Source organism: Pleurodeles waltl, chromosome 3_1 (genome assembly GCF_031143425.1).
Source record: "Pleurodeles waltl isolate 20211129_DDA chromosome 3_1, aPleWal1.hap1.20221129, whole genome shotgun sequence".
Lineage (NCBI taxonomy): Eukaryota > Metazoa > Chordata > Amphibia > Caudata > Salamandridae > Pleurodeles > Pleurodeles waltl.
In genome coordinates this window covers 23905943-23931243 of record NC_090440.1, presented here as the reverse complement: position 1 = coordinate 23931243, position 25301 = coordinate 23905943, and the positions used below count along the sequence as shown (strand labels likewise).

Sequence of the window (25301 nt, the reverse complement as noted above, 5' to 3'; positions counted from 1 at the left end):
AACACAACCAAATACAATAAAAATCTACAATACACCATTAAAAGTATGATCTTAGCACTTAAAAACATAAAAATAGTGCCCAGAGGCACAAATGCTGCAATTTGATAAGCGGCATCGTAATGGAATTGTTTTCTACAATGGACGCCACCAGTGCCGTATACAGAGTCGTACGAACCCCCAGGTACAGTAGCTTAGTAAAACAAGAAGAAAACAGGCTGGTGCACGGAGTCGGGGAACGAGGCATCGGTGGATCCGATGCAGTGTCGGTTCCGGTGCTATGGGGCAGAGGAGCAGAGGTGTCAGGTCCTTACTGCAGAGAGGTGGAGGTGAGGTGGCATCGGTTGTGAGGTGTTGGTCCCTTGGTTCCGGCAGAGACGAAGTCCGGCGAAGTCACGATGCTGTGGGGCAACCTCATTGGATCGTGCTCACATCACGGGGTCACAGGTGCTGCAACGGAGTTGGGTGTCACGAACGTCGACGCTACGACACTCCGATCTCAGTGAAGTTGTGCGGGATCAGCAGCTGTGTCGATGCAAGGCCTGCAGAGTCGTTGGGGTCATCGCGCTTCTACGAGGTCCATGGCTTCAGGTGTAGGTGGCATTGCAGGTTCTGTACAGCTTCGTTCTTATCGAAGTCGCACGGCATCGCCTGGTGCCGTTAGACAGGCTTTCTCCAGAAATTCACTTCCAGGGGCCCAGGAACAGGAATGGCACCCTTTGGCAAGCTAGAATCCACAGCATGCAGACTCAGAACTGGATGGTGAAGCCTTTGCTGTCCCTGAAGCTTCAAAACAGAAGGCAAGCTCTACTCCAAGCTCTTGGAGATTCTTCTTCAAGCAGGAAAGCACAACAAAGTCCAGTCTTTGTCCCCTTTCACAGGCAGAAGCAGCAACTGCAGGATAGCCCAACAAAGCACAGTCACAGGCAGGGGCAGCTCGTCTCCTCAGCTCTTCAACTCTTCTCCTTGGCCGAGGTTTCTCTTGATCCCAGAGGTAATCTTGAAGAAATCTAAAGTTTGGGGTTTTGGGTCCACTACTTATACCCAGTTCTGCCTTCGAAGTAGGCAAACTTCAAAGGAAAGTCTCTATTGTTCACCAGATCCTGCCTTGCCCAGTACAGGCTCCATATACACACCAGGGGGTTGGAGACTGCATTGTGAGAGGGCAGGCACAGCCCTTTCAGATGTAAGTGACCACTCCTCACTCCACACTAGCCCAGATGGCCCATCAGGATATCCAGGCTACACCCCAGCTCTCTTTGACTCACTGTCTAGAGAAGATTCACAAACAGCCCAACTTTCAGTCTGACACAGACAGAGAAACCACAAACAGACAGAGTCACAGAATGGTTTAAGCAGGAAAATGCCCACTATCTAAAAGTGGCATTTTCAAACTGCCAATTTAAAAAACAACTTTAACAAAAGATGTATTTTTAAATTGTGAGTTCAGAGACACCAAACTCTGAATTTGTATCTGCTCCCAAAGGGAATCTGCACTTAGAAGTTATTTAAAGTCAGCCCCCATGTTAAACTATGAGAGGGATAGGCCTTGCAACAGTGAAAACTGTACTTTGCATTATTTCACTGTTAGGACATGTAAAACACACCAGTACATGTACCACCTTTAACATACACTGCACCCTGCCCATGGGGCTACCTAGGGCCTACCTTAGGGGTGCCTCACATGTATAAAAAAGGAAGGATTGGGCCTGGCTAGTGGATACACTTGCAGGTCAAATTGGCAGTTTAAAACTGCACACACAGACACTGCAGTGGCAGGTCTGAGACATGATCGCAGAGCTACTCATGTGGGTGGCACAATCAGTGCTGCAGGCCCACAAGTAGCATTTGATTTACAGGCCCTGGGCACCTCTTGTGCACTTAACGAAGGACTTAGTAGTAAATAAAATATGCCAATCATGGATAAACCAATCAACAGTACAATTTACACAGAGAGCATATGCACTTTAGCACTGGTTAGCAGTGGTAAAGTGCCCAGAGTCCTAAAGCCAACAAAAACTGGTCAGAAAAAATAGGAGGAAGGAGTCAAAAAGATTGGGGATGACCCTGCAAAAAGGGCCAAGTTCAACACCTATTTATTGTGGTGAGCCTTACTTATTTATTGTGAAAAGCATATGCTAAAGCCAATAGGTTGGGTTCTTATTATACAGTGTGAAAAACTTGGAGACAGATAGTTTGTTCCTCAGAATCTCACAGACTGTCCTATTAAAGAAGGGTTTCAATGCTGGTTAACCCGTAACTAAGGCCAAAAAACTGAACTGTGATAATCCTTGTTAGGTTCTCTTAAGAGGAGCTATGTATTGTTTTTGCCAACTGTAATTTTGTGCATATTTGGGATTTTAAGACTGTATGCCTAGTGGTTACCTTTTTGTGATGCTTGTGGTCCTTGCAGTGGTCACAAGACACTGCTACATGCCTGATTGGTTTATTGTGGGAAAGCTATGACAGGTGCAGTAGGTCTGATTTGTTTATTATGAAATATTAGGGGAAAATTAGGGGAAAGGCGGTAGGCCTGACTTATATATTGTGACAATCATGCTATAAAGCTGGGTTGTTCTTGCACTGTGTTAAGGCCTGTGTATTTGTTTACTGTTACAAGATGGCTGACGTGTTACTTCTAAATGTCTCAGCCATTTTGGAATTTTGAAACAATAATACAGTATGTATAATAGCATTACAATAGGCCAGCGCGCTGCTATTTTTAATCTTGTACTTATTTATTAAAGCAAACACATGCCTGCCATGTTTAGGCAGTAGCATTTTTCTTTTTCTACTTTTAGTCTTTTAAATTTACCTTGTATTTGTTTGTTGTGTTTGTTTATTATGGACGTGTGAAGAGAAGAATGAGTCAGTGCGTGGATGGGCAGAGGCAGAAGTGCAAGAATGAGTGTGGAGTGCATGCACAATCAATTACTGAGTGTGTAAACTCACCAGTGACCGAGGAGGCACTTTCAGTTGTAGCCAGATCTCTTGGCTTTGCTGCTGCTTGTTTAGGACCTGGCCTTTGGTCATGGTGTATGTCACAATAATGTATGTCTGAGTGAATGCACTTATGAGGTCCACCGAATGGATGTAAATCACTAGGTGCAAAGCAAGCAGTGAAAGTGTTCAGTAAGGTCACAGTGCATATTTATGTGTGCAGTAGTATTTCTGTGATGTAATATCTGCCATACATGACTGAATCCACATGTTATCATACAAGATACAACATGCATATTTGATACTGGAGATGTGCATTCAGAAGTATGGTCTGTGTGCAGTCTAGTTAGTGTGTACTTGTGTGTCCTGAATGCAGTATGCAGACTCCGTGCCATCAAACTGTGTGTGACTGCATGGGCTGTGTTTAGTCACACAGTTGTGCAGTCATAGGCTTGTATTCATTTGTGTGATCAGCCTGCAGGTGTGCAGCTGTGTGTATACAGTATGCTGTCTGTGTGAAGTATTGAGTATTTTGGGAGGTGTGTGCCCTTGCATATAAATATTGTCCATCCATAGTTTTGTGTATGTTAATCTTCTATATTGCAACAAATCATCCACGTACCTTACTATGCTGACTCTAGTCAACATGTTTCATCATGGTCTGCTGAGACCTTGACTTCTTCAGGGCTCTTATAATCAGTCTGAAACCTTAACTTCTTTAGGTAAGTCAGTCAATACTTAATTTACGTTTTAAGTCTCCAGGTCATCAGTATGCGCTAAGCTTCACGTCACATAATAAACTGGTGACTGATCATGTAAAAACATCCTTCTGGATTTTACTTGTGTGCTTACATCAGCCTTTCCATATACTGCAAATGTTAGCCTTCCAAAGTTATCAGTATGGGAAGTCCAGTTTCCAAACACCGGGATGACAAATCCGCGTACCACCAACTGTCCACGGCCTGGTGTTCTGAACAGCACCCCAGAGTTTCTAAATTGCATACTCGGTGACCAAAAGACAGACCTTGAGGTACAGGAAGGGGGTGGTGTGTGTTACATGGTATTTATGTAGCAATGTGTTCATGAATTCCTTGGCTTCTTGGTGCTTTAGTTTCTAATGGGCAGAGCCATATTTATGACACAAGGTAGGATCTCTGTAGGGGAGTGTGACTCGCGAACCAGGACGAAGTCTTCACACAGGTTACTCTACGGAGTCACTTCTGGTGTGACTGCCGTACACCCAACCCAACTGTCCTCTTGATTTGCCAGTCCCCGGCTCAAGGAGAGGGATGGATGCAGATAACTAGATAATGGCCCAGGGATAAGTCAGTGAAGCAAGGTGTAACTCTGTTGATAGCAAAAATTGGAAGATAGCTCTGCTCTCTGTCGTAAGCGAGGGACAGATCTTTGACTGTGGTTAGTGTGGGGTAGCTTGGCTGTCTCTTGGCTGAGTGATGGGTCAATCAGCAAAGAGAAGCAAAGCTATCTCTGAAGAGAGTGTTTGGTCTACTGTTCAGTCTCTGTGGAAGTGTCCTCCTTCTACCAGTGCTGGAGGTTGTCAGATCCCTGTCCAGGAGGGCTGCAGGACATTCTGCAGCCCTCCCGTCTTACTTTCAGTAATCAATACATTGGCCAGCAGTTGAATGAGATCTTTCTGCTCCTCTCACTAATCGATACATTTATCTGAGGAGCAGAAGGAGACCCAGAGGAGGGCTGGAGGGGGACAGACCCCCTAAAAGGGAAGCCACCATCTGGGTGTTGTAAGGTGGGCTCTGGCTCAAGGACATACAACTCAACAGAACACAGCTCAACTCAAGACCATACAGCTCAAGGATAAACAGCTCAAGGATAACCAACTCAAGGACACACAGCTCAAGGACACAGAACTCAGTGCTTTGGAAAGCACCAGGAAGAACAAGGCACCACTGCACCGGGGACGGATCGCTGACCAGGAAATGGGGTGTCAGCCCTAGTCCTGATAACTGGGTGTCAGGGGTGGGGGAGTGTGGTTGTGTGTTTGTGTGCACATGAGTTTCTTTGTCTCCCTGAGGGTGCACATGACTTTGAGAGACATAGAAGCAGGGCTTTAAGTGAGGCGGGTCCTGCTGGGTCTCAGATAATTTAATAAACAACAACTTTTAAACAAACTCAGTACTCACACCCTTAACTTCACTGGCAAAACACTGATCATTTCCCAACAATGGCTGTAAAGACCTTTAAGGTAATCCGTGTCAGCGATGCAATCTGTGCTTACATTTCACATCTCTTACTTCTTACTTCTTCACATCTCTTGCATTCCCTAAGGCTATTTGCCTTTGATGTTGTGTTTCTGTATTTGTTTTATCAAGCAACATATGGCTATAACACAACTCAAAGAGAAGTGTGCAGACACTGGTGAGGTGCATACTATGTGAAGCACAGGGTTTTAGTTTGCATGTTTTAAGACATGCCATTATTTGCATAGCCACGCCTCTAGGAAAGGTTTCCTAGTTCTGCTTCTTTGGCCACACCCACCTTAGGGACCCTCTCTACCTTTTTCATCCCACTTAAAGCACCTCATAGACACTTCTTTGTTTGCATAGGTCTGTTTGTGTGTCCTGAAGAGTATATGCAGAATAAAGTGTGCCACACAACAAGAACATAACAGTGGTGCACTGTTTTATGCAGGAATGGGTATGTTTGCGCATCTGGTTGTGAGACCACGCGTGACCCCTTTGTATGTGTACTTATGCAGGTGCAGAAGCTCTCCCTGTATCTGTATGTCCAGATGTTTGTCTCTGGGGTAAAAGATTGGGTCCTGCAGGCTCAGGGGCCACTGGAGAGTAAACACTGATGGTTATTCTTTGCATTGGGTGGTACCTTCGATTGAGTGCACAGTCAGATTTGCATACGTGCAGAGATGTTTTAAGGCATGGACAAAGTGGGCTCTGGCCCGGGCCCCCTTCCTTTCAGGGGGCCCATGATAGAGCCAGCTCTGTTCTGCAGAGTCTTCCCCTGATGATCTTGGATAATTCTTAAATAGATTGTTTTAAATATCGTTTGCTTTTTAAAAAAAAAAAATTTATAAAGATTTTAAATTTATTTTGGTTAAGAGGAACAGTAAGAACACATTATAACAGTAAAAACAAATACAAATACCGACAAATACCGACAACTACCGACAACCCGACGCCATCTTTGGGATATGACTCCTGTCACATCCAATTTGTTCATATCTCGTCCTATTGATCTTGAAGGCCCTCATGAGATCCGTGTAATTGGGATTGGGGTTAGAGTCTGGGCATGATCCCATCTCCAGAGCCCAGGCTCTGCAGCTCCCACCGTCCCATTGGTTAACAAAGTTCGGCTTCGTCTTCACACCGCCCCCAGTGGGCTTGGTCCCTCCCTCATCACCAACGGAGATTACGGCTAGTTACACCACCCCCCACCAGCCATGGGGTGTCTCCTGAGGGTTTCTGAAGAGATCTGTACTCATAGGTTAATCAAGTGGCCAATAAACTGTCCCAGTTCCCCCATACTCTGTTGTACTTGTCCGGGCATCCCCTCACCTCGTATACAAGTTTTTCACATCTTGCACACTAATCCAATCCTCGTCTCCATTTAGCGAGGGTCGGAGCTTTTACGTCCTTCCAGTCTGACATGATGTCCCTCTTCGCCACCAAGCAGGCCACCCCCAGGAAGGTTCGATTTGCTCTGCTTAGCCCCGTCTCTCCCATGGCTCCTAACAAAATTGGAATCGGGGAAATCTCTATCTCAGTCTGTAGGACCTCAGAGACCTCCTTCAGGACTACCCCCCAGTATGACTCTATAATTGGGCAGGACCAAATCATATGGAAGAAGTCAGCTCCTGGTTGAAAGCAACGGGGGCATTCATCTGTGGGGCGGAGGTTAGCTTGGTGGAGCCTTTTAGGGGTGAGGTAGGCTGAGTGTAAGTAGAGGGTTTGTAGGAGCTGAAATCGTGTAGATATGGCCAGATTCCTGGGGGCTGTTAGTGCTTCTCTCCAATCAAGTCTTCTATGGGGCCCACCCAGCCCTCCCATTTCTGGCGAAGTTTCTCAAGGGGGGGGGGTTGTATTTGCAAGGATAGTACGGTAGATCTGGGAGATCCCTCCTTTATTTAGGTGTCCCATCATGACCTTCGCCTCAAGTGGGCTGTGTTCTGGGATGCTAACCCCGGGATGTAGGTGTACTAATAAGGCATGCCTAAGTTGCAAGTACTTATGAAATTGGGTCTTATTTAAAGAGTGTGTTTTCTGAAGCTCCTCGAATGACCGGATTTGTGATTCCCCCCAAATATCACCCAGTGTGGATATTCCTATAATGTCCCATTTTCGGAACCCTTCTAGCGTGGAGACCTCCCTCAGCCATCTCCCCTGCCAAAGAGGAGTCTGTTGAGTTAGTCGAGGCCACCACCCCGTGGTCTTCTGCGCCGCTCGCCAACCCGTCAATACCAGCCTAGTAATCTCAGGGATGGTCTGTGGAATCACTCCCCCGTACAGAGCATCGAAAACCCCGTTGTATCCCAGCGACTGGAGCTCCAGCCTGTACGAGGGGTCCGTCCAGCCTCCCGACAGCCAGTCGTTAATCACCTGTAGGCGCATGGCCAGATAGTAGAAATAAATATTGGACATTCCCATGCCCCCCACGTAGCAAGGGATAGCTTGGATCGGGAGCCGTGCCACAGAAATTGGCGTGCAGTCGACTCGATTTCGTTAAACCACTTCCGGGGAATAGGGTGTGGGAAATTTTGCAACTGGTATAGGAAGCTGGGGAGTATCATCATCTTGTATAGTGCAACTCTACCAAGTGTGTTGAGTGGTAAGTCTCGCCAGCGCTGAAAGTCTTTTTTAGCCTTCCTAAGCAATGGCGTGATGTTGAGTTCCCAGGTCAGTTCAGGGAGTAAAGTTATGTGGACTCCTAGATATTTAAAACTGTTACGACGGATTGGGATGTTTTCCTGCCAGTTTATGCAACCTCTAGAGGGATGTAGGGGAATCAGTAGGGATTTACTGGGGTTTAGGGTTAGACCCGAAGCCTGCGAGAAGAGGTCCAGGAGTTCTAAGGCACGGGCCCACTTCTCGCTGGGTTGGAAAGGTAAAGGAGGACGTCATCTGCGTACAACGCTACTCGGTCTTCCGGGCCCGAGGGCCACACCCAGCCCGTTACCAACGGGTCCTCTCTCAGTAGTTTGGCCAGCGGCTCAATCGCGAGGGCGAAGAGGAGCGGCGACAGCGGACATCCCTGGCGAGTCCCGCGACAGATAGGGAACGGATCGGAGGTCACCCCGTTTACCTGGATACGGGCGGTTGGACTGGAGTAGAGCAATTTTACAAGGCCCCGAAACCTGGGTCCAAATCCGTTCCCTCTTAAGACTTGTTCTAGATATCACCAGTCCACTATGTCGAAGGCTTTTTCAAACTCTATTAAGAGTAGAGCGAGGGGGGATTCCGTCAGAGTGTCTCGCTGAGCCAGTGCGACCTGCAGTCTCCTAATACAGTGCCTGGTGCTGCGGGAGGGCATAAAGCCACATTGATCTGGGTGTACCAGTGTGGGGAGCACCGCTCTCAGTCTCGTTGCAAGCAGCATTGGTAGCACCTTAATCTCCACGTTCAGCAGGGAGATTGGTCTATAGGCCGAAAGATCTCGTGAGGGTGGCTGAGTCTTTGGGATTACCACTATTGTGGCTTGGTCTATCCCAGCGGGGAAGCGGCCGGATCTCTCTGCCTCGTTGAACATGCTAAGTAGGTGGGGGCCTAAGATGTCCCCACATCTTTTGTAGAGCTCAGCTGGAAACCCGTCCGGTCCGGGTGTTTTTCCTGACGTCAGTTCAGCTATGGCTGCAGTAATTTCGGTCAGGTCTATAGCCTCGTCCAGGGACTCCCTAGTCGTGTGTGGGATGCCAGGGAGTGTAATGTCATTCAGGAGAGGGGACTTCCTTTCAGCTAGCGGGCGGTGACGCACAGCGTATAAATGAGCGTAGTAGGAAGCAAAGCTCCCCGCAATTCCACTGGGGGATCTCACGACCCGGCCTGCCTCATCCACGACCTCGGGGATAACTCTGTTAGCTAGTGGGCGCGTGGCCAACCAGTGAAGGAGTTTACCGTTTTTGTCACCCCATCCGTACACTCGAGCTGCCGATGCCCTCCAAGCATGCTTTGCGGCCTCGAGTACCAGTTGTTTTATTTCCTCTCTAATTACCGTTAGGTGTCTCAGAGCTGAAGCTGATGCAGCAGTGGTCATAGAACGCTCCAGTACAAGGGCTCTGGCCTCGAGGGCTGTCACCTGTCGGTCCCGGGCTCTCTCTCGGGCGCGAATGCAATGCTTTGCGTAGCCTCTAAGCGTGGCCTTACATGCTGCCCAGATCGTGCCCGGGGACTGTACTGACCCCAGGTTATGGTCAAAATATTGGGATAGGTGGTCTCTTATTTCCCGGGTGTAATCATCGTCCTGTAAGTACCATGCATTCATGCGCCACATAGGCCGCTGATTGGGGGTCACACTCCCCAGTCGGATGCGTATTGGAGAGTGGTCTGAGACTCCTCGGGCCAATATCTCAGCGCCGGTGACTCTGGAGATATCCAAAGCAGGCATAAACACCAGGTCAATTCTTGCCTGTGAGTGGTGGGCCGCTGAGGTATGGGTGTACTGTCTTGTCCTGGGGTGCCATGTCCTCCACACCTCACACAATCCCAACTTTATCATCCACCCGCTCAACACGGACGCTCTTCCCGCTCGGGCGGAGGAGACAAGTCCGGACACGTCTAGTCTGGGGTCTAAGACCGAGTTAAAATCTCCCCCTATGAGTGTGAGTCCCTGTGGGAGGGCAATGAGCGTCCGGCGTAGATCTTTTAATTTATTTTTAATGTGGGTGTTTGAGAGTCTATTATAGACATTTTGCAGATACATTTTGTGTTCATGTTTCATGCAACATCCATTAAAAAAGTTATTTTACATGAAAACAGGACCTCACATATGAGAAATGGGGGGTGTCACAGAGATTATTTGCAGTAATATAACTGAGCTACTGCTGTGTTACAATATTGAAAACACACGGGAGTATCCTCAAATACTTTACATCTAACATTGACATTTAGAATGTGGACCAGGGCATCTGTGCACTGTCAATGAGTGACCTGGCCAAAGAGGGAATGAACGTCAGAACTGATATTGAATCATAAATTCATGCCATTCTGAACACAGCCCCCCAAAATGCGTCCGGCAAAAAGGCCCCAAAATCCTGAAGATGTCCCTGCATAGGTGGTTTCACTGGCTGACCTGTATGTGCGTTCAAATGTGCCTTGGCAATGACTCCTGTCCCTCAGTGCTTAATTTGAGCCAGTGGTTCCTGGTGCTCGACACCAGCACATAATTGTCAACACTTGCACTTATCACAGGCTGCCACATGCTGGTGCTGTTTGTTTAATTTAGAGACAAGTAGAACAGTTGTTTAGTAATTAAATATACATTAAGAATGTCTAATAGCTAACTCCAAAGCCATTCTTTTAGCTTTGGGGAGGCAGGAATAGTCTAAGTTGTCGCACTTGCAGGAGTGTGATGGTTAGTTGCTGTGTTGAGATTGTAATTGGCAGTACTGACCGCAAAAGGCAGAGCAAGCTAAGTGGTCTCCTGGCTAGGGCCCTGGCACTTAGTTTTGTTTTCACAAACTAAGCATTGCTGGCCCTGCGCTCGGCATCTGGGTTTTAGCATCTGCATCCCATCCGCAAAACTATGAACTTGTCCAAGTATCCCAAAAGTTGGCCAACTGGCTTGGAGTGCAGTGGCAATGCTTGGTGCTGTCTGAAGTCACTAGGAGTTGCCAGGAGTTAGAAGGTAGTCCCTCTCACTGCTGAACACTCAGTGTGCCACAGTTATTCAACTATCTTAAAATGTGTTTATAATAAATCATAAAAACAGGCAGCTATTAAGAATTTAGGCAAAAGAGTGAAAATATAACACCCAAAGGCAGGAAAAAGTGCACATCCTTTTTAGTGGGCTGCAGCTTTTGTAGGGTTTAAGCACCAATGGAACATTAAGGCCCTCATTCTGACCTTGGCGGGCGGCGGAGGCCGCCCGCCAAAGTCCCGCCGTCAGATTACCGTTCCGCGGTCGAAAGACCGCGGCGGTAATTCTGACTTTCCCGCTGGGCTGGCGGGCGGTCGCCTTCAGACCGCCCGCCAGCCCAGCGGGAAAGAGGCTTCCACGATGAAGCCGGCTCGGAATCGAGCCGGCGGAGTGGAAGCTGTGCGACGGGTGCAGTTGCACCGGTCGCGTATTTCACTGTCTGCGCAGCAGACAGTGAAATACATGTAGGGGCCCTCTTACGGGGGCCCCTGCAATGCCCATGCCAGTGGCATGGGCACTGCAGGGGCCCCCAGGGGCCCCGCGACCCCCCCTACCGCCATCCGGATCCCGGCGGTCCGACCGCCGGGATCTGGATGGCGGTAGGGGGGGTCGGAATCCCCGCGGCGGTGCAGCAAGCTGCGCCGCCGCGGAGGATTCAATGGGGCGGCGGTACACTGGCAGGACCCCGCCAGTGGTGCCGGTCCGACCGCGGCTTTACCGCCGCGGTCGGAATCCCCATTGGAGCACCGCCGGCCTGTCGGCGGTGCTCCCGCGGTCCTCCGCCCTGGCGGTCAAAGACCGCCAGGGTCAGAATGACCACCTAAGTGTCTGTCAATTAAGTTACATGGCAAACAAAAGGCAAATTCTGCAGTACTGAAAGGCAAACTGTGCAGCATAATATGCGATTAAAGGCAAATTATATGGCATAGTCCGTAGATTTATTCTTTGACTATGTTGATATTTATACAAAAGAGATCCCAGTGCTTTGGGAAATCGATTAGGCGCCTAGAAGTACGTATTTGTCTTGCATGGAAGCACATCACCATTTTATTAAATCCCGAAAAAATAAAAACGTTTAATCCAAACATACAAGGTTGCACTTAGTGGATCACAATGCTAGATGTGTAAGCTTTTATAATAAAATGTGAACTTCTTAATTTCTGAATACCACACTTATGTTCCAAAATTCGTCTTCTGTTTCGGTTTATTATTTATTCACACTTTTCCCATCAATAAAACAGCCTGAGGAAGGCTACTGTATGTTACAATCTTAAGAACCTGCTTTCCAAACCGGTTCTGAAATACACAATATAAAAGGTTTTTAAAAGTATAATAGATTTGGGACTTTTCTAAAGCCCCATGTCCCCTTGAAATAAAGGAAGCTTCGAGTTTATGTGAAATCCACTTTAAACTCCATGGACAGTGAAACAAAACATTGTTGATAGAGAAGGAATTATTCTTTGCAGACTTTAGTGCTAGATATGCCACAATTTTTAGCAGTCGTAAACAGATTCGGCCTGTTTGTGACCGCTAAAATGACCTCTGGCATGTACAAACCCTATTTTGCGAGTCGATAACTTATTACTGACTCGTAAAATAGGGTTTGGGAGTCCCTATTAGGAAGGGGTGTGCCATGGGCGTCCATTCCTAATTGTGAGACGCAGAGGGATGTACAATTGTTTTGCGACCGGGGCGTGGTCACAAAACAACCGCAGTTTGCTGCCTACTTCAATTAGCGTGTAAGCCAGGTGCAAATGGAAGGGGACCCCTTCCCCTTTGTGAATAGTATTAAAAATGTTTTTTAAAAGCACTCAGTGTTCCCATGGACCACTGCCTACCCTTAAAAAATGAAACAGAAACATTTCATGTTTCTTTTTGAAATGCATCTTGTTTTCCTTTAAGTTAAACTGGGTGTGTTTAAAAAAAAAGCTGCTTCATTTATAACCAAACACAGTCATGGTGGTCTGGTGTCCCCTGCAGGCCACCATCCCTGTGTAATTGCTCATTCCCAATTAGTTGCAAATTGCGACGTGTCTCATGAATATTGATGAGGCAGATCAATCGCAACCCCATTGGGAATCACTAAATGTGTCTGTGACACATTAGTACATTTCCTTTTGTGACTCTCAGTCGTCGCAAAAATTTGCAATTTACGAGTCACAAAAGGAAATGGTCGTAGATCCGTCCCTTATAGTTTTATTTCAGGCAAAAGACCGTCCCCAGTCCATCGTGCGGGAATATTATCACCATCTTCTGAAAGTTCCCATCTTTTGGTACCTGCACCCAGCAGTCAGTAGCTACAAGATAAATTCTACTAGTTAATGTAGCAAGCGCATGCCTTGTATCCCAGGTACATAGTGTGAGCGAGAAACAATAACTGAGTGACTTCTAGAACTGTTGCAGCAAATAGCAGATTGTGTGGCTAGTGTGTGGGTAATCCATGTTTAAGAACAAAACACAAACACTGCTGACTTGTGTAATTCCGGAGGATATTATCAGCAGCGGCGTAGCTTGGTCAGTAAGAGTGGGGGGGGGGCGCGATACAGACTGGTTTTATTATCTTTTAATACAGCATAGGACAAGCAGAGTGCATCAAGGGAGGGGCCTAAGGTGTAGTGGAAATGGGGAGGAAAGCGGATTGTTAGGAATACTGAGGAAAACTCAATATTTTGTAAAATAACAAATATTTGTGAGGCCTTTCAAAGAAGAGAGAGGGTGTATTTGTTTTTGTCTGTGTGTGTAAAAATTCCTGGTGAAATCCGAATGACATCTCTCAACAGGGACTGAAAGCAGCTGTACCCAACTATTTATCAGAAAATACATCTGTTAGGGGGGTGACACCCCAGAGAGTCCCCCTCCCCGTAGCCACGCCCTTGATTACCAGTAAGCTTAGTCTGCAGTACAGAGCCTCTTCATCCTCCGGGGTCCCCCCACAGTGTCTCCGGGTTGGAGGAGACCTGGCGCCACGTGCTGGGCGGATATTGATCCGACTGAAGGGCTGTGGCGTCACCTTCTCTCTGCAGGTCACGTGGGCAGCGCTCCCTCCTGTGGAGATTCCCGTTGTAAGATATTATCATTTATCTCACGCAAGTGGAGGGGGTAGAGGGGTGTAACCTAAGGGCTCCCGGTTTTATGCTATCTACTTTTTAAAATATTTCTGTCTGTATTTATCCATATTTATTCTTTGGCCATCTTATTCGTAGTTATCCATATCTATTTTGTATTTTGCAGATAATTAAGTTGTAAAATCCTACATTTCCATATTTAACTGATAACCGCGCACTCATATTTGATGTTTGTTGTCTGCCCTTTTTAGCTATTTCAGCTGCCAAATGTAACATAACAGTAAACCCCCTGGAAAATATTAGCCTTACATCACAAGTACATGTTAACATATGCGTTATTTAAGGACATTTCATCCTGTATTTTTAATCCCCTTGCTGTCTGTTTGCTCAGAAAAGTGGCCTACAATTCAAACAAACAGAAGGGGGAGTCACTTAAACGAAGCCAAATTTTCTGTATTTATCCACTTTTAAAAATAAATCTCAGACAGGAAATGTGGCTCCTAACCGGATGTAACAGGTATTCTGGGCAGAAATCCTCCCTTGGCCTGCGTGGATTTGGAGTAAATGGCATTAAAGCTGAAGGCTAATCAGATTTCCTGCCTCTGGAGTTATTCGGTTCTTTCTGACTGTATAGTTTATAAAAATAATTCAATTAAAAAATTGGCTGTTGCTGCGTGTGTGACGCGATCCCACGGTTCAGCGCCTGCCTCTGTCCCCCCTTCTGCACCTCTTCCTCAGTCCAAGTGGGATAAGTGATATCACCATAGCAACCCCCACCGATCTGATTTCCTTGGCTTCCTCTCCATTGAGACCACACTCCCACGTCTAATGTTATCACCTCTGCTCATCACAACCGCTCATCCTGCTTGAGATCCAGCCTCGTTCGACACCACCGACCGCTCAAGGAGATCGCACAAGGCTAGGCCCAGCTGGTCCTCTCCACATCATACCTCTCCGACCATCCTCCTCTGCCTCCTGCTTGTCACGTCTCTTATCTGCCTGTTTCTACCTACCACCCCTCTCATGCCTCAGACTGCCTAAACCCTTACGCGCTTCCAAACATCTTCTGTTTGCCTTCTGGGGTCCAGTGGGGTGCTTCTTGTGATGGAGTCTTGTTCTCTTCTGATGGTGTGTCCTATCCATCTCCGTCTTTATCTCATAGAAGTAGGTACCAAAGGTGGGCGTCCTTATAAAAATAAATCTCAGACAGAAAATGTGGCTCCTAACCGAATGTAACAGGTATTCTGGGCATGGTGATGGAGTCTTGTTCTCTTCTGATGGTGTGCCTTGTCCATCTACACCTTTGTCTCTTAGAAGTAGGTACCAAAGATGGGCGTCCTTATAAGTATTCCTTGCATTCACGCATCAAACTGCACATTCCTTTTCAGTACTGAACAAAACTAGCATTCCATTCCTGAATGAACAGCCCACATCCCTGTTCACTACTGAACACAACTCACATTCACGTCAGTTACTGAATAAACATTCCATATTCCTATTTAATATTGAATGAATCTACTCACTCCTTTTTATTACTGAATAAACATTCCCCATCTGTCTTCATTGCTGAATACAATTCACTTTTGTTTCCATTGCTAAATATTTGTTCCATATTCCTATTCACTACTGAATGAAACTCTTCATTCCATTCCATTACTGATTAAACATTCCATATTCCTATTCAATATTGAATTAATTTGCTCATGCCTTTTCATTACTAAATAAATATTCCCCATCTCTCTTTATTACTGAACACAACTCACTTTTTCATTCCACTGCTAAGTATTCATTTCATATTCCTATTCACTACTGAATCAAACTGTGCATTCTATTCCATTACTAAATAAACATTCCATATTCCTATTCAGTATAGTATGAATCTACTCACTCCTTTTCATTACTTTATAAACATTTCCCATCTCTCTTCATTGCTGATCACAACTCACTTTTCATTTCATTGCTAAGTAGTCATTCCATATTCTTATTCACTGCTGAATGAAACTGTGCATTCCATTCCATTACTAAATCAACATTCCATATTCCTATTCATTACTGAACACAACTGCACATTCCATACATTACAAAGTAAATAATCCATATCTCTATTTACTACTGAACACAATTCACATTTCCATCTGTTACTGAATAAACTTTCCATATTCCTATTCAATACTGATAGCAACTACTGTAAATCATTAAAGATATATTCCCCCTTAAGGAATAAAACAGAGTACATGTTACCACAAAAGTACCTTTCGTTCTCTCTTGATCAATGCTCCAGTTGAAATATTTTACCGCTCAGGTTAGGTATTCTAGTGTTGAATGCTTATCAAAGGCACTGGTCTTCCTCGAAAGATGCGACCGGTCTCTGATCTGTGTAACGCTGGGATCCAAGATCTAACTTATGATTTATTTCTCTGTCCTTCAAATGCACAACCTCACATTTGTTACATTCTTCCTCTGTATTATAAATGTAATTTAACTAATTGAGATGCTTTGAATAATTTCATTTTTTTTTCTCCAGAAGAGTTTGTTTGTTACCATGTTCTTACATTTTTTCATTCATTACTGAAACTTTTATGATTACACTTATGTAGTTACTAAGATTGATGTATTTTGTGCTATTTTATACATTAATTGTTGATCTCTGTAGATGTCTTAATCAATAAATAAAGTTCCCAAAATTTTGTTGTTGGTGAAAAAGTGCTTTATGGAGTTTCATATGTGTGCTATAAGTGTCATCATGGGTTGACACAGTGCTTGACAGCCAAGAAGACATCTTTGTTTCTGTTGGAAGCTTTGTAAACTGGGTCGTTGGACGACTTGATAAGCCTGAGTTGTTGTAGGTAAGAGAGAGCATTGGCCTGTCTCCAGTTCTTTTCTTAGTGCGTTTTCAGGGTGCATTTATTCTTAGTAAGTTCTAAAAGTATCAAGGGGCTGAGGGTTTAGGCTTGAAAGATTGGGTTTCGAATGCATGTTGAGAGCCACATTGTCTTATAGCGCCATTTTGAATTTGTAGGCTAGTGTGTTGCACAGAGTGAACACTGCTGGAAGATAGAGAGGTTGTTGAGTTCTTTTTAATCGATGTTTAAGTGAATTTTCTGATTGAGTGATATGTATATTTGCCTTTTTAAGGTTGGTGGAGGTACAGCCGTGTAGAGTGGAGTATGGACAAGGTGGTGATGTAGTGGTCAGTCCTGTCCTGTGTGATGTGGAGTTGCATTTGGACTGGGTGGATTTGAGCCTGTGTTCTTTGATGCCCAGGGACTTGAGCAGTGAGTGAAGGGATTATTTAATTGTCTGCATCTTAAAGTTACTGGAAGGGTCTCGGAGTAGGATGGTGTGGGAGTAATGAATGGAGGCTGGAGTGATGATGTCTGATATTTCATCAATGAAATGAAATGAAGATTTATACAGCGCAGCTTTTCACCCGTGAGGGACTCAAGGCACTGTCCATGGTCACGGGGAGATTAGGTGATTTGTCCAGAATCACAAGACGTTGCACCAACGCCGAGGCTCGAGCCCCGATCTCCGGTACCTGAGGTGGTTGCTCTGACCGCTGCGCTACATCCTCTCCCTCTTGATGAAGTTCTTATGCCAAGGTAAGGAAGGGTCTGTATCTCAGACAGGAGTAGCTGATGTATAATGCAGAGAGCTGGAGGGAACAGGTGAAAAACCTGGTGTAAGTGCAAGCCCAGGTGTTCTTGTGGATAACAGTGAGCCCTCTTCCTGTCTTCCGGCCGAGTCAATGTGTTGGAAGCAGTGGCCCATGTGGATGAGAAGATATGGGATTTTACTGAAGGGGGTGAGCCATGATTCTGTGATGAAGAGTGTGTCAAGGTTGCGTCGTGTGATCAGTTCTTCTGTGTCTGCAGATTGTTCCTTGAAGATCATGAGCTGAAGAGTTAGAGCTTTAGGTGGTGTTTTTCTGCTGGTGTTTGGGATGTGACTGAGGTTTTTGGTGTTTGCTGTATGGTTGTGTCCTGTGTGGGTGGTTGGACAAATATTGAGTTAAAAATATCTGGAGGCAGAAACATTGGGAATTAAACATCATGACATACAAATATTGTGATGCACACATATTGTTGACAAGTCTATCATTTTTTTACATAAGTAATATAGTTTTAATTAATATTGATGTTTTTAATATCAGTTTTCAATAATAGAGTGGCTAAAAATATTGTTTTTTAAAAATATGTGAATGTGTCTTAGTTGTTATGTTAAAGTAATGTGTTATTGTTTATATAAATGTTATTGATTTTTTTTAAATATAGCTTGTGATTTCGATTTTTTTGTTTAATATTTTACTAGTAATTCATAGTATTGTACTGGGGTGTTGGGTTTGTAGGGGGATGGGGTGGGAGGTTATTTAGGTAATAATTATGGCATCTAAGTGTGGACTGTTATCACTCTATAATAAACCTACAGATGGGGATTTTGTTACATGGAATCTCACTTTAATAGGTAAGGATTTTGGTGTTGATTGCCTTGTCTGACAAACCTTAGATACAGATGATTTGCACTCTGGGAATCCTTGTTAAACCCTATTGGGAGACATAGGGCCTCATTATGACATTGGAAGCAAATGCCGCCTACCGCCATGGCGACAGCCGTCAACATACCGTCGCCGTGGCCACTGACCGTCCATGGAATTATGACCATAGCCGTAATCCCGCCAGAAAGCTGCCCGAATTCCGGCTACGGTCATGGCGGCGGACGGCGGTAAGGTGGCGCTGCTGCCAGCAGCAGCGCCACGCCACGCCAGCAAAACACCGCCTACTGTATCATGTTCCATGACACGGCCTGGCGGTGTTTTGCTGGTGGACGCTGCTGCTGGCAGCAGCGCCGCGTCCCGTCTCCTGCCGGAGGACCCCCTGCAAGCAGGTAAGTCGGGTTCTCCAACAGAAGAGGGGGGCGGGGGTTGTTGTGTGCGTGTGTGGGGGTGTGTGTGACTGTGTTTGAATGCGTGCATGCGTATGTAATGCATGTGTGCATGAGTGTGGGTGTGTGTGTGTGTGTGTGTGTGCGTGCATGTTGTGTTGTGTGATAGCGTGTGAGCCTGGATGTATGCTCTTTAGTGTTGCTATGAATGGGTATGTATGTATGCATGCGTGGGTGAATGTGTGTATGCGTGTGTGTATGGGTGTGTATGTATGTGCGTGAATGTGTGTTTATGTGGGGGGGTGGGAGGAGGAGGGGTAAGGTGGAGGAGGGTTCTGGGGAGGTGGAGGGGGCGGGGTGACCCCTATCAGTGCCAGGGAAGGAATTCTCTGGCACTGAGAGTGCCTACCACCATGGTTTCCGTGGCGGTACAGAAACCATGGCGGTGGGCAGGGTCAAAATGCCATGGGCGGCCTAGTGACAGCCGCAGGGCTGGAGACTGTAGTCTCCAGCCCGGCGGTCGTTACCGCTGTGGCTGTCGGTGTGTTAACTTACCGCCAATGTCATAATAGTGGAGGTATGTACCTCCAGCCTATTGGCTGTAATACCTCCACTATTACACCGACCGCCGGGGTTGTAATGACCCCCATAGTATTTAACTTTGTCGACTACAATGTTGTACACATTTGCAGTTTTTGTGACTGCATGCCTGGTGGTTGCCTTGTGGTACAGCCTACTCTCCGTACAGTAGGCTTCAAGCGGGTATGGTGAAAAACCAATGATAACAGATTTTGGTTTGCTTGGTATGTAGAGAAATGTTATGCCAAATGCCACAGGTCTGTCCTGTTTATTATGGAAAGTTATTACAAAGGCAGTAGGCCTTGATTTGTTTACCATAGTGAGCAAGAATTTTGATGTTTGTCACCCATGCAGACAAACCCTGGGAGCAGAATTTCCCTTAGCTGATTCTAGTTAATTGCTGTTGAGAGGCAGCGTGTATTGTTTGTCAAGTGTAATTTCATACATATTTGTAATTTTATAAATGTGTAATTGATGGTTACCAGTTTATGTCACTTTAGTAGGCCTGTGTTGTATTTACTGTCAACCCAGTGGTAAATACTAGCGGTTCCCTGGAAAGAGCTTTGTCATATTCCTTAGGTGTGATAAGTTGATAATGAAAAATTGTGACAAATCAAGAAGTCCATATTTATTGTGAAAAGCATGCGTTAAAGGCAATGTGTTTTTAAGTGTAGATTGTTATTACACTGTGCTAAAGCCCATCGGCAGGTATTTTGGGCCAGCTGTAGTAAGAAATGATCGGAAAATCATATGCAGAATGGTGTCTCAGACACCTTCTGCGAATCGCAAGGGGGTCGCAAAGACCCACCTCATTAATATTAATGAGGTGGGTCGCAATTTGCGACCCCCTTGCGATTCCCTGCACTCACAGGGATGGTGGTCTGCTGGAGACAGCAGACCTCCATGTCTGTGACTGCTTTTTTAATAAAGCAGTTTTTTTTGTATTGCAGCCCGTTTTCCTTAAAGGAAAACGAGTTGCAATACAAAAGTAAAAATGAAACCATTTGGTTTCTTTTTTTCAGAGTAGGCAGTGGTCCATTGGACCACTGCCTGCTGTGAAAAAATATTTTTGGCGACATTCACAAAGGGGAAGGGGTCCCATGGGGACCCCTTCCCTTTTGCGAATGAGTTAGCACCCACTTGACATGGGTGCTAACTGCGAATTGCTTTGCAACCACGTTCGCGGTCACAAAGCAATTCTGCATCGCCGTGCGAATCGCAAATAGGAAGAGAACACCCCTTCCTATTTGCGAGTCGCATTCCCATTTAGCGAGTCGGTACCGACTCGCAAAATGGGAATGTGCATCGCGATGCGCGTTTTGCATGGCGCAAACTGCGAATTTCGCAGTTTGCGCCATGCAAAACGCTTTCTACATCTGGCCCTTTGTTACATGGAATCTCAGGGATTACTGAAGTAGGCAAGGGTTTTGGAGTTGGTGGCCCACCTAAACAAATTATGGGATAGAGGATTTTCACTACGGTAATCCTCTATTAGTAGGGATTTTATATTAATTTGCCAACTATATTTTGTAAATATTTGTAATTTTATGACAGCATACCTGATGGTTGCCTTGTGGGAAGGCTTATGACCAACACAGTAGGTCTGAGTTGGTTATGGTGACAGGCCAATGATAATGGTTGTAGGCCTGATTGTTTATAATGAAAAGTTACGATAAAGGCAGTAAGGCTGACATATTGATAATTCTTGCTAGAATCTCTTCCCCGTTATCTGCCAGGATCTTGTAATAAAAAAAAGATTAAAAATATGCATCCATATATACAAATATATATCCATATAGATACATAGAGGAACTTTGGGTCAGCTCTGTTCTGCCATTGGTCTGTCTGAGTATCATTTACACCCTGCTTCCATCCATGACAGCGACTTGCATGGGGTAATGGTTCAGTCCACGTCAGAAATTGGCTCTCTTGCCCTGTGGATGAGGGCATTTTCTCATCATGTGTACAGTTTCTTGAAAATGAGCGTGCTTCAGGGTCGGTGTTGGTTTGACAGTCCTTTAATTTTCAACTTTCTCCTTTTATAGTTCCTCTTTCATTTCTTTGCTGGCTCTCTGTATTTTTAATGTTTCTTAAAAGGATACATCAGCTCTCCAAGCAGTGCTAACGGGTCACTTGCTTGCCGCTCATTTCATCTGCAGTGCTCCACATCCCACGTGGCCACTTCCTCTAAACCAGGAGACCATTATGGAATGCTGTTGTACATTGTGTATCATTGTCTTACCAGTTAAAGATGGCCAACACATTGGTTGTAAATGTGGCAGCCATGTTGGAACTTTAAAACAAGTATAGACTATTTACAAAACCTCTGCATGACAGACACCCGTGGAGATGCTTAATTTCATTATTGCAAGTACATGCCCACCATATTTAGATGGCAGCAAGTTTTCTTTTTTCTACTTGTATTCTTTTAATTTATCTTGCATATGCGTTTGAGTTTGTGTTTGTTTTATTGCAGTTGTGTCAGAGGGTGAATGCAAGAATAAGTCAGTGGATGAATGAATGGATACTTGAGTGCAGAGATGAGTGACAGAGTGTATGTATAATGAATGAGTACCTAAACCCATCAATGACTCAAAAGGCACTTTCATCCTTAAGCAAGACCTATTGAGATTGGCAATGCTTATTCCAATACTAGTTATTCATGTCTTTGGTTTTGTGATACATCTTACGTGTTTTGTTTACACATTGGTTCAATATTTTTCTTTTAGGTGTTAAAAGTTTTGTTATTTTGGCATAAGCTAAGCAAGTTCATTCATTTATTCAGCCTCCGTGGGTGTTGGGATTGAATCTGGCATATAGTTTGAAAGTTTTGAGTCCTGGCTTGCATGTAATTTCAAAAATGGTGGAGGGTAATTTAAACTTTATTATCTGCACAACCAGTAGCCAATGTTGTTCTTTGAGAACTGCAGTGATATTGTATGGTTAATAAGGATATAAGGTAGCAGCTTAAAGTGAGAATTTCTTATTTTTTTAGTTTTTAGGGCACAGCCAGCATCAACATGCTGGTTAAACTTAACTTCCTTCCAACTTTAGATTTGTTAGGAGATTTATTTTTATTTTTAAAAAATCAGTGGTGGCTCGTGGGAGGGAAAAGGGTCAGGGCGGCGCGTGGCGGGGTGAAAAAACAGGCAGAAATATAATAATTTTTAAAAAATCGTACCTTACTCGCCGCTCCGATCCACTCCTCTCCTCCACTGCAGGCCCCCTCCTCTACTGGTACGTGGGCGCCTCACTCCCTGCGTTAGTTGTTAGCCACCTTGTTCATGGGGTGGGCTGTAGACCTTACAGTTTCACTGTTGGAGTGCTCCTCCGTCTTCGGCTTTGCCTTGCTTTGTTGGCCCAACTGCTCCTATTGCACTGACCTCTGGATTTCTTTTCCAGGTTAACGCATGACATCAGCCTTGAGGAGTTTGAGGATGAAGACTTTTCTGAGATCACAGAGATCACAGATGAGTGCGGCCTGGGCCTGACCTGCAAGGAGAGTCTCGCCTGCCGGGTAAGGAACTTTGGCAGTGGTTGTACTCACAGGGGACATTATTGGACTAAAGAGGGTGTGCGGCTGCAAGGAGAGTCTCGCCTGAGGGGTGATGGACAGGGCAATTAGTATTGTTAAGTGGAGTTTAAGGAATAAACAAGGTGTGGCCTGGACCTGACCTGAAAGGAGAGTCTCGCCTGCTGGGTAAGGAACTGGGGCAGAGGCTGTGCTCACAGAGGGCATTATTGGACTAAAGAGGGTGCGGGCCTGGGCCTGACCTACAAGGTGAGCCTCAACTGCCGAGTAAGGAACTGGGCGGTGGTTGTACTTACAGGGGGCGTTATTGGACTAAGGAGGATGCCGGCCTGGGCCTGACCTGCAAGGAGAGTCTCGCCTGCTGGGTAAGGAACTGGGGCAGAGGCTGTGCTCACAGGGGGCATTATTGAAACAAAGAGGCCTGCAAGGAGAGTCTCATCTGCTGGGGAAGGAGCTGGCGCAGTGATTGCACTCATAGGGGGCATTATTGGAATAAACAAGGTGTGTGGCCTGAGCCAAGGAAGGTCTCTCCTTCCAGATGAGGATCAGGGGCATTGGGAGTGTTAAGGTGAGTTTCCAGAATAAACAAGGTGTGTGACCTGGGCCTGCATTGCAAGGAGAGATTTGCCTATCCACTGAGGGACAGAGGCAGTTGGGGGCCTAACAAAGGGGCGTTACTGGAACAAAGATGGCGTGCCTGGCCTACAAGGAGCGCCTCATCTCATCAGAGAGGCCACGACTGCATTTGGAGCGGGTCTGGTCCTTTTCTGAATGGTAGGGTTGGCTCTGTCAATTTTCAAATGGGGGGACAAAGATTCAAATGGGCTAAGCAAGTTCATTCATTCATTCAACCTCTGTGGGCCTTGTGATTGAATCTGGCATGTGTGATTAGGTTAGCATTGCTGGAGCTCAGATTGCTGCTGGGTTGACAATCTTGAGTCCTGGGTCGCCTGTGATTCAATCAATCAATCAGTAGATTTGGAGGGCGCTTCTTGCCGCCGGTGAGGGTATCCAGCTCTGGGAGGGTCCCATTAATTAGCATGAATAATCAGGTCTTCAGGGACTTTTCGAACTCTGGAAGAGATTGGGAGGTCTGGAGATGAAAAGGCAGCTCGTTCCATGTCTTCGCTGCTAGGCGGCAGAAGGAGCGACCTCCCCATTTACTACATCAGGCACGGGGACGAGGGTTAGAGAAAGGGAAGCAGGGGTATGTGGTGGGCTGATGGAACTTCAGGAGTTGGTTCAAGAAGACGAGTCAACAGTTGTATGGGGCTTGTATTCCGGGGTCAGGAGCTTGAACTGGCATCTTTTCTGTACGGGGGCCAGCGGACTTCCCTGAGGTAGGAGGTGATGTGGGTTCATCTAGGGAGATCCAGGATGAGTCTGGCTGCGGCGATCTCTACGGTCTGTAGCCATTGGGGGAGGTGATCTGCCATCCAGTATGGTAGAGAGTGATTTAAATGTCATTATGTGAATAAACAGTGGCCAATGTTGTTCTTTAAGAACCACGCTGATGTTGGATGATATATAAGGATATAAGGTAGCAGTTTGAAGTGGAAAATTTTACATTTTTTAGCTTTTATGGCACAGCCACTATAAACACATTGGAGAAACTTTCCACCAGGGTGGTGGGAGTAAATTAATCCTCCCCCCTGGTGGAGGTGCAGCCCACCTAATTTAGAATTGACTGCCAAGCTGGCAGTCATTTCTAAAGCACTGGCAGGAACTGCTGTCACAACATATATATATAATAAAGAAAATGATCCCCTCATGTTTGATGTTGATTATGTGGATGCAAGGCAGCTGGGGTATGTGTGCATGTGTGTGTGTGTGTGTGTGTATATGTGTGTGGGGGGGGGGTGGTGTTTGTATGCATTCACTTAAAAAACAAAGGCTAAAGTGACATTATAGTTAGATGTTAAAATAACTCAAAAACTTACATTTAAATACCAAAAAAGACAGAAATTCACCAGTTATAGTTCACTGAGCTAACTATAATTTGCACCCCAGCTGTGCACTGCTTATGACTTCACATATCACATCACTTATGAAATACTAAATAACGCCAAAGGTGACCTCTGTAATCTCAACCCCCCCCCCGCAGCACCCAACCCCCCACAGCGGACTGCCATTGGCTGTCAGTGGGGTGGATCGCACCACCACTCATCAGCGGCTAGCCCCCTGCCGTACACAGCCTTTGGCCGTACACAGCCGTACACAGCATGGGGTTGGCTATCTTGTGCCCAGCTGACTACAGGCATCCGACCGCAGCTCTGTGCAGTCTTTGGCAGTACCTCACAGTATAGCCCTGATGGGTTCCACTGGATTTCCATGGTATTCCAGGTATGATTTTTTATTTTGTCCAAGGAGGGTCCCTCTGGGTTCCCCCAGGAGTGGTAGGGAGTTGGGGTGTCCCTACTTTGCCCCGTTATATATTTATTTTTAAGTTCAGGACACGGAACCCG

The 25301-nt window shown here is 45.8% G+C and overlaps 1 protein-coding gene across 4 annotated transcripts in view; it reads left to right on the top strand.

Annotated features, from left to right (window-relative positions):
• The window catches only part of MAPK8IP1 (mitogen-activated protein kinase 8 interacting protein 1), a 298023-nt gene that overhangs the window by 97249 nt on the left and 175473 nt on the right, over positions 1-25301 (top strand). For all 4 annotated transcript variants that reach the window (XM_069221748.1, XM_069221749.1, XM_069221747.1 and 1 more), the window contains exon 2: positions 22707-22821. In XM_069221748.1, coding sequence (XP_069077849.1) covers positions 22707-22821 — 115 coding nt within the window. The remainder of the gene's footprint in view (positions 1-22706; positions 22822-25301) is intronic.